Source organism: Papaver somniferum, chromosome 2, assembly GCF_003573695.1.
Source record: "Papaver somniferum cultivar HN1 chromosome 2, ASM357369v1, whole genome shotgun sequence".
Lineage (NCBI taxonomy): Eukaryota > Viridiplantae > Streptophyta > Magnoliopsida > Ranunculales > Papaveraceae > Papaver > Papaver somniferum.
The window spans coordinates 156,489,200-156,499,656 of NC_039359.1; the positions used below are offsets into that span (position 1 = coordinate 156,489,200).

Sequence of the window (10,457 nt, forward strand, 5' to 3'; positions counted from 1 at the left end):
GATCTAGATTTTTCTGACTTTGCATCAAACTCTGGAACATTTCCTCTAGGGTGGATAATCTCTTGTCGGTATTGTGTTGAGGATATGATTGTTGTTGAGAGTTTGATTGTTGTTGAGGGTTTCTCGGGTGTTGATAACCTTGATTGTTCTGATATCCCTGATTGTTTTGATAGCTCTGATTGGGTTGAGATGGTCCTCCTGAGTGGGTCCTTTTGACCATGAAAAGTTAGGGTGGTTTCTCCATCCTGGATTGTAGGTCTGTGAATAAGGGTTATGCTCTGGTTTTTGAAACATGGCATGTGCCTGTTCAAGCCTAGATTCCTGGACTGCAAGCAAATCGGGACAATTTTGGAATTGATGGTTGGGATCGTTACAAGCGGCACAAACAGACGAAGCGACATGTTCTCGGAGAGTAGTGGTGGAAGGTTTTGAATTTTTATGTAGTTCTAACTCTTCTAATCTCCTAACTATTGATGCCATGTTTGCTCTTCCCTCAAAATCCGCTTCAATCCTAAAAGCCTTTGCTTCGGATGTAGTCTTTCTGGTTTCACGGATGGATTCCCACTGTTGCGTCTTTTCAGCTACTTCAATCAAGAAGTCCCAAGACGCATCAGCAGTTTTGTCTACGAATAGACCATTACACATCGACTCAACCGTTGTTCGGGTGGACACATCTAGACCTTCATACAAAATTTGCACAAGTCTCCATTTTTCAAAACCATGATGGGGACATTGGAGCAATAATTCATTGAATCTCTCCAGGTATCTAGCTAAGGTCTCACCTTCTAATTGCACAAAGCTATTCAGACTTTGACGAATTGTCGCAGTCTTGTGTTCGGGAAAAACTTTTTGAAAAACTCCTTTATGAGGTCATCCCATGTCATGATGGATTGAGGCTGTAAAGCATAGAGCCAGGCCTTTGCCTTATCTTTCAGGGAGAAAGGAAAAAGCCTTAACTTTAGGGTTTCGTCGGACATTTGAGTGAAACGCAGAGTTCCACAAATTTCCTCGAATTCTCTCACGTGGTGGTACGGGTTTTCATTCTCAACACCTCTAAAAATAGGAAGCATCTGTATTGTGCTTGATTTCAGCTCATAATGGCCATTAGCCTCGGGTAGCACAATACAAGAAGGTTGACTGGCTCTAGTTGGGTACATATAATCCTTGAGGGTACGGGGTTCTCCCATTGTTTCTGGTTGATCTGGACTGTCTCCCTCAGAACTTAGAATTTCGATAGGTTCGTCTGGGTTAATTCTAACAAGTCTGTTTGTTTGGTCTCTGTAGGTCACAATCATGTCCTAGTAGGTACCTTAACTAACATGTTGGTCAGAGCAATCGGAAACAATTTGGCCCACAAGGGTTATGAAGATTTGGTTTTGAATGGGTGTTGGACTAACAAGGGATTTTGGTTTTTGGTTTAAAATTGGGCTTTGGAAAATTTTTGAACTAAACCTAGCATAAATTAGCACAACTCATAAAAGAAAATAAAAACAATAATAATAATTAAGACAAGCCCATAAAAGAAAAAGAAAAAAAAAAAAAAAAAAAAAAAAAAAAAACAAAAAAAAAAAATAATTACAGTCCCAAATATAAAAAAAGAAAAAGAAAATAAATAAAAATTATTACAATCCCAAATAAATAATTAAATTAATTATTACAAGCCCGAATTCCGAATTTGAATTTAAATGAGGCCCAAGTGGGTTAACTCATGGGTTAGGCTTACTTGGTTTTTGGAGGGAAGCCCAAAAATAGGCTTTTAGTCCCCTTTTAGTTGCACAGCCCAGTTGGGCTTTAGGATCGTCCTAAGCAGCTCACGCTCAAGCCCAGCAACAACAGTTGGGTTTAGCAGCCCAGCAGAAGCAACAGCAACGAAGCCCACCTCAGTTGGACGAGCCCAGTAACAGTTGAAGTGACTCAGCAACACAGGCCCAGCAGAATCTGCAGCGAAGCCCAGCAGAAAAGGCAAGCCCAGCAACAAAAGAAGGCAGAGCCCAGCAGCGCTTGGCAAGCCCAGTTCAGTTGAAGTTGGTGAAGCCCAGTTCAGAGAAGTACAAGCCCACCAGTAGAAGGCAGAGCCCAGCAGCTTCAGTTGGCAGCCCAGTTGCTTTGGCTTGGCAGCAGCAGGCTTGGTTCACCAGCTCCAGCAACAGAAGCAGCAGCAGCAACTCAGTACAGCAACAACAACAACAAAAATACAGCACAGCTCTAGCAACAGAAGCTGCACCAGCTCCAACAGCACCTGCAAGTGAACAAGATTGCAATGATCTCAGACAACTTCAAGCACAGCAAGGCCACAACATCTTCAAGCACAACAAGGCCACAGAACAGCAATGAAAACTTCAAAAATATGGCAGCCAGCTCCCCGGCAGCGGCGCCAAAAACTTGGTGTGACAGGCAAAGACACACAGAAGCTTGCAAGTATACAAGGTCAAGTTATAGAATGGAAGGAAAGCAGGGGAAAGTCCACAGGGAGTGGGAGCATACAAGAAGTTTTCCTAAGCTAGCAAATGATGTAAAACAAGATACAATTTCACAATGTTATAGTGGCAGTGAAACAAAGAAGGCAAATGGCATGAACCAAGGCTGCAAGGTAAAGCAAAGAAAACAGCTAAGAAAACAGCAAGGTAAAGCAGCTAAGAACCAAGGCTTGGAAGCCAAGGGCAGAGGTGAGTTTGTGCACTGACTTCAGTGCACAAAAGGCTTCAAAATGCAAGAAAAAAAGGCAAGAAAATAAACTGAACTGAAAGCACACAGAACTGAACTTGAGTGACTGAAAAAAAAAAAGGAATTGTGGCTAAGCTAAGGCTTAGATTCCACCTGGTGTCCTAATCAGATAGCATATTCCTAGGTTGAGTTGAGTCCAATGCATACAATAGAAAGGAAAGAAAAACAGCTTGCTAACAGAAATACCCCTAGTATTGACTGTCTTTTGACAGCACAATCAATCACAAGCAATCATAGCACTGCTTTCTTCCCAATGCACAAGAAAAGCAAGCATATGGCATCCTATCCTAGCAATCTACCATTTGACAGTGCACCAAGGCTTCATCAGAGCCTCAGCTTGTTGCTAATTAGCTCATACTACACATGATAATAACAATAACATTCATAATATAAGATAAATTAAACACAATAATCAACATTCAAAATAAATCAAAACAAGCACAACTTTCACTGTTAACTGCATAGATGAACTGAAATTTGGAATTGCATGAATTTTGTTTCAAGTTTCTACTGGCTAGTCCAGAGAACATCCCCCCCTAATTCACAACCCTTACACCTATTTATACCCAAAAACAAAATCCCCAAAAATCAGGACTACATCAGTCCAATTAGGGTTTGGTGAAAATACAAAATAAATCAAATAAAATCCTACCTAACTATGATAACAACCCTAATAGACTAACCCATGCTTCAATTAGACGTACAATTGATTTCCCCAAAAAATTCCCAAATCAGAAAAATTAGGGTTCTTATAAAAAATTACTAAAATTTACCTAATCACTGTTGACACTGGTGGATGTCGACCCATGCCTCCAATCCTTCTCCTGATGCTTCTCTTGTTCTTCCCATGCCCTAATTGCTTTTCTAGCTCATCTATTTCATCAATTTCTCTTCTAGGGTTCCTGTGAGAGGAAAAGATCGAGGAATTGATGTTATAGAAAGCTAGAGGAGTAGGGGAATGATGGCTCGAATGGTGATGGGTGAATGATTTGGGGGGAGCGTCACTGTTGCAGAAGAGGGGAAGAAGATGGATTCGATGGTTTTGGGAGAAGGGTGTGTTTGGCTAATGGGTGTAGGGTTCGGTCGCTATGGTGTGTAGCGGGATCATCGAGTTAGATGTTTGGCGAATCTCGACCGTGGGATATGGAGATGAAAGATCAATCTGACGGTGAGATGAAGTGGATCCTGTAGCGACCGTTGGATTATACAATACAACAAAATTAACGACACCAGATGGAGTTAGGTGTTGTAGTATTTTGCAGGGACTTCAGATTTTGATGCACGATGAAGAAGCGACCATTGGATGATGAGATGGATCCAATCTAACGGCTGAGAATGGAGGCGGGTATGGATATAGAAAATGGGTTTGGGTAAGGGTTTTGGGCCTTGGGTATGCCAAGCCCATATCTTCCTTAAGAACAATTCTTCCTTCTTGAGCCCATTTCCAGCTTTTTGGACGTGCGCTCCATTCTTTGCGGCTTCCTTGCGTAATTCCTCCCGGCTTTTCACTACTTTTCTTCTCTATTCCGCTCCGCAATTCATCCAGACTTTATTTATTACCTAAAAATGCAAAATTAAGTAAGAAAAATATTTATTCTTGAAAACAATGAAAATACAGAATATGGGATAAAATGTAGAATTACTGCACAAAAGATGAGTTAAATGCCAACAAAAAGGGATAAATATATACAATATTTGACACTCATCAACTATGAATAAAAATTGTTTTTTGTGGTGCCGTGAAGATTGTTTGTATATAACTATTCTTCGCAAATGGAGCTTTTTCTTGTGAGGAAGCTTTACTTACTACAACAATAATATTCGCGGAGGAAGCTTTTGAAACGAGGGATATGAACCAAGACCTTACATAATGTTCACTGCTTAAACCTTAGTTGTCGAAACTACATTGGTGAAGTTTGTCATTCTTACAAACTTATCCCGAAATAAGGAACTTCATGTGTGTGTGAGGAAGCCCATTAGTAGTATTCTCGTAATACTCATTAAAGAAGAGTGTATCATTATTAGGTTAATTATCTTACATGCACTTCATTTAGAGACTTCTTTGGGATAAAGAAACTTCTAGTAGTACCGTTGGTGGGAAATTAGATCGTATTGTTATTTAGTTTTTAATTATTGATTTGATTGAGTAACAATATATTGAGCCTTGATAGATCTAGTTCGTTTATTCTTTGATCCTCGTATTCTGATATATGTTCACTCGAACTAGTTCAAGGATCAACAATTTCAGATCTACTTTATTCAAGATCTGAAGATAAGACTTTCGGTCATCCATTGTTAACAAACTCAGTTAATATGCGTGATCAATTATAAGTGGAATCAAGTTATTTGTTCAGGTATTTTGAAGACTAGAAGATTTTTATTTGGTATTCCGACAAGCTTGTTTATTTTGTGTAGACTTTTATAGCTTGCTGTATAGATCGAGAATCTATCTTTTGGTATTTCTTGTTGAAATCTAATTTGATAGCTTGTGAACTAAGATTGGTTATTTCGGTATATTGATCTTAGTTGATCGATCTAACCGTTATAGATGAGTTTATATTGATTAAATGGAAGAACCTTTATAACTCAACTACAACATGGGAATATTACATACTTTAAAAGAAACAAGAGTTATCCTAGTTGGTTAAAATCTTTCGTTAGAGAGGAACTTGATGTAATCATTTAGTTTTTTTCCTAAATAAAATCTCTTTTAATTGGTTTCTTATTAAAAAAATGGAAATAAGAAGAGATAAACATTTTCCTCTTTATTCGAGAATTCAGCCATCTGATTATGTGCAGATATCGCGGTGCATGTAGAATTCTGCGTTGTTATATTTGTAATATTTTATTCAAGTGACTATTTACCCCGAAAATGCTATATGACCAGCCTTTTAACAGCTACTTGACAGCTGATCTGACATGGCTAGGCGATGTGGCGGAAAAATTGGTTTTTTCTTTTGTCCATGTCATTAGGCAGGTTCCTATGTAGGGTGGCTAACCCACCCATCTACCATGCCAGCTGGCCTGGCAAACTGGCCGCACTACTATGGTAAAAATGTTAAGCGATCGAGTCTCCACCGAGCGGTTGAGACTACACCGTTAGCGGTCGAGTCTACAACTCTAGCGGTCGAGACTACACCGCTAGCGGTGTAGTCTCAACCGTTCGGTTGATTTCAAACCTCCGTCGACTCTTTCTCCACCGCTTTAAAATTGTGACTTTCAAACACAAAAATTACACCAAATTTTTTACACAAAAAATTTCTGTCTTTATCTATCTTATATTTCAAAATGGCAAAGTTTGAATCCCAACTTGACTTGGCTACCCAACTTGATTTTTCCGGAGTGGTGCTTGAAGCCACCCTTAGTAAGATATGTGAAGGTTATAAAGAAATAGGTAAAAACCAAAGAAGTCTACAAGTTTTGGATATTAACCAAATCAAACCTCCTACTAAGAAAAGACAAAGAAAAGTTCAACGGAAGGAAAAAATTGAAGGCAAAGAAGAAGATAAACAAAGGAGACTCCGTTCATGAGCATATTGATTGGAAGTTTGGTGCAATGAAGAAGATAAACATGATGAAGAACATTTTCCCAAATTTTTACTTTTAAAGTCTTTATGGTAAGTCATGTCTAGTTTATATTATCTAGATGAATGAAAGAGACACTAATGTAAATTAAAATTCTAAACTTAATGAAAGATGCACTACTTTTATATTAATAATATCTTAAAATTTAAAGTTGATACAAATGAAAGATGCATTAAACTTAATGAAAGATGCATCATATTTGGGTTGTTAATTAATCTAAACTCATCATATTTGGGCAACACCCTCAAGATAAGATAACTACCGTCAAATTGAAAACCTTTTCCCACTTTGTTGTTCCATTCGAGCCGACACATTTGCTCCACATCAAATGCGTTTTGGCCATTTTGTCGGTTTCGATAGCCTTCAGTAAGTGAAGCAACAAACAACTTCACATCCTTGTTGACTATTCCGAAGCGATGACACAATCACACTGCATCTCGGTTATTGAGGTTCAATGTTTCTTCTTGAAATCTCCGAAATATGCGACTCCATACAATTTCTTCTTGTTGTTGTTTCCCATTGACTATATCTTGTGTATAAAAGACATAATGCCTTCCAATGGATTCATCTTCAGCTATACTAAATCTGCGAGTTCGAACTCGAACTGACATGTTGGATTTGTGGAGTGAAAGAATGGAGATTGAAGAAATAGTGTGAGTTAAAATGAAATTTGATATTGTATTTATAGGATGAAGAAATGATGACCGTTAGATGACATAATACGAGCGGTCGAGTCTAGACCGCTGGCGTTGCAAACTACACCTACCGTTTTTTTCTACACCGAGCGGTCGAGCCGCTCGGTGCCACTTAGCCAGGCAAGTTTGCTTGTTTGCCAGCTCCATAGTGGGTGCAAAACTGGCAAATCAATAATAGATTTGCCACACCCATAGGAACCGGTCTTCGAGAGATAACAAGCTAACCCTTGGTCTGTTCAATTTCAGGTAATACAATCTTAATTTGACTCGACCTGAACATGGTATATCACAATATTGAGAGCATTGAGAATTTGTTACATTAAGTAGGGTGTTTTCTAATACTTTACCTGTTTCTGGAAAATTGATTGGTTGGATGATCTAAAGAATTAGAAGCTTATTGCTCAAAATACTACTTCTGATGAAGAACTATCTTGAACTTTAATTAATGATTGAATTAAAACTATTAACACTGTGTGTTTTGTGTTTGCTACACACGTTTGATTCTTAAATCGACCACAAGAATTACAAGATTATACATGGGTTTCATAGTAGTTAACTAATTCAACGGAAGGATAATAGAAGATCTATTTCAGAAAACAATACATTAAAATTTCTTTTGAAAACATATTTATTTTCTCTTTGATGACGTGGATATGATGACTAATTACTCTTTTCTTCCATTTCAGCTGCCACAGCAAATCAGCTGTTTTGTAGTTGTCATTCAGCTGTTCACCTAGCATGACGGTTATTTATCCCTTTTAATATTCAAAAAACATATCCTCCAATAAAACCAAAACCATCGCCGTGTGCATTTGTTTTTACTGGGAAGCTTCACCCACATTTTAGTTTTCCTATATCAATATTCCACATTAGACGGAAAATCATATTCGCGGAAAAGAAAGACAGTGAATCAATTTATTTTTACAAGTACCCATATAAAAAGATATTTTCTTTCGATGAAAAACCCAATAATAATTGGACCTTCTTGGCCATTTCTAATAACGTAATTAAAGTAAACTAGGTGGTTCAGACTTCAGAGTTAAGTTTGCATTTACAGTGTTTCCTTTTTTAGTTACAACATATAATTAAAATATAAAAGTTTGTAAGTGGCAACTTGATAAAAATTAAGATAAAAAGATATTGTCGATAGCCTCTGTGCCCTCTCCAGTGATTAGCTTGTTGAAAGAAAAGAAGAGAGCTTTTCTTCCTATTTGTGTATCATTGTTAATCTAACCAATAATATAACTAACATGTGATAGATTTGTAGCAAGATTTTCGGATCAAGTTAGAGTTTTTGTTTTTTGATTGAAAGTCAATATATTAGTCAAGTTAATTTCGTAAAATTAGATCATGTTTTGTGATGCGCATATCCTTATTTAAAAAGATTAATTAGAGCCCTGCGGTGGCCTTTCGAGAACCTTCACAACACGTTCTTAGGGAATGATATATCACTCTGAATTAAGGACTGTCTTTTGTGGTGCCATGAAGATTGTTTACAAATAACTATTCATCGCAAAAGGCTTTTTTTGTTCTTTTTTTTTTCTTGTGAGGAAGCTTTACTTACTACAACAATGATTCACAACGAGGGACATGATCACATGAACCAAGACCTGACATAAGGTTCACTGCTTAAAACCCATAATATGGAAAACCTAACGATCTGCCATTGTTATACCATAGATAAATATTTTTGAAAGAAAGTCTGATGGGTAAAGATAATAATGGATATCTATGGAAAACAGAAGCGCGAGATGCGCCCTGTTGCTAGCATGACTGGAATTAAAACACCAACATGTGATATACATTATTATCTTAGTTGCATTAATTAATATGCATGTTGATCACAATGCATTAGAAATAACCCAAATAAAAATATGGTTTCGATATCATCAGATTTAGAATTCGTCTATATATATATATCATTGCTGCGTGTCCAAGAATAGCAAGCATCAAACAATGTCAATCATGATCAGTACTACTTCACCTATCCTAACTTTCTTCACCATTTTTTGTCTACTTTTTTCTTCCTTTTCTCAAACATCATCATCATCATTATCATCATCATCATCATGAACAGCCAGCATCTTACATTATTCATGTCTCTAAACTAGACAAACCATCCATTTTTTCATCCCACTTTGATTGGTATACCTCGGCACTCCAATCTCTTCCTCCTCATCTTTCTTTGTCGTCACATCCTCGAGAGGTTATCATGTATACATACAACCATGTTATTCATGGTTTTGCTGCTCGACTCACACCTTCTCAAGCCTTGCATCTCCGTAGTTTCCCCGGAATACTTTCGGTACTCCGTCAACAAAATCACAAGATCCAAACAACTCATACTCCTAGTTTTCTCGGCCTGAATTCAAAATCTGGTCTATGGCCTGACTCAAATTATGCCAGTGACATCATCATCGGAGTTCTGGATACCGGAAACTGGCCTGGAAGTCAGAGTTTCAATGACTCGGGTTTAAGCCCTGTACCGAAGAAATGGAAAGGTGCGTGTGAGAATACAACTGATTTTCCCAGCACATCTTGCAATAAAAAGTTAATCGGTGCTCGATCTTTTTACCAAGGAATTCAGTTAGACGAAACAAAAGACAAGAAATCACCAATAGATACACAAGGACATGGTACACATACAGCATCTACCGCAGCTGGATCTGTTGTTAAAAACGTTAGTTTCAACGGATACGGTGCTGGAGATGCAAAAGGAATGGCAACTAAGGCCAGAATTGCAATCTACAAGGTATGCTGGAGTAATGGATGTGATGGTGCGGATATTATTGCTGCCATGGATCAAGCTGTAACCGACGGAGTTGATGTGATTTCCATGTCCGTTAATCCCCACGGATTAGCAGTTCCGTATGATGAAGATTCGTTTGCTATTGCAGCTTTTGGCGCTGTAGAGAAAGGAGTACTAGTTTCTGCCGCTGCAAGCAATGCAGGTCCTAGTCCTTCTAAAGCCACTAATATCGCACCTTGGTTTCTAACTGTTGGAGCATCTACAATCGACAGAGATTTCCCCTGTAATGTGATTCTAGGAAATGGTACAGTTATCAGTGGTGTTTCATTATATTCCGGTAATAATTCACTAGAAGAAACAGAATTAGTCTTTGCCGGTCACATAGGAAGCATAACTTGCGAAGAGGGGAAGCTTAACGCAACCCTGGCCAAAGGGAAGATTGTTGTTTGTAATCCTGGTTACATCGTATCCCAGGGGAAATGCAGTAAAAATAGCTGGTGGTGTTGGTCTGATTTCGGCCGAATGGGAAGACTACGGATTATTAGTGAGTGCTGTTGGAAAAAATTGGGTTTCACAAAGGATGAATGAATCAGAGAAGAAAGTGTTGCACTCCAAAACTTTCAAGGCTTGTATAAATTTCTTTTAGACAAATATTTCTACCCTCCCAATAACAATTGGCGATTACAACAGGTATGCGAAATATT

The 10,457-nt window shown here is 38.1% G+C and overlaps 1 protein-coding gene across 1 annotated transcript; it reads left to right on the forward strand.

The window, feature by feature from the left end:
* Positions 1–1,882: 1,882 nt before the first annotated feature.
* On the forward strand, positions 1,883–10,241 carry LOC113352305 (subtilisin-like protease SBT1.4; the record flags this gene model as incomplete). The annotated part of the gene is made up of 3 exons (XM_026596140.1): positions 1,883–1,909; positions 9,082–10,090; positions 10,228–10,241. Coding segments are annotated over 3 exons (1,050 nt in total), but the record flags the coding sequence as incomplete, so codon positions are not given.
* Positions 10,242–10,457: the final 216 nt, after the last annotated feature.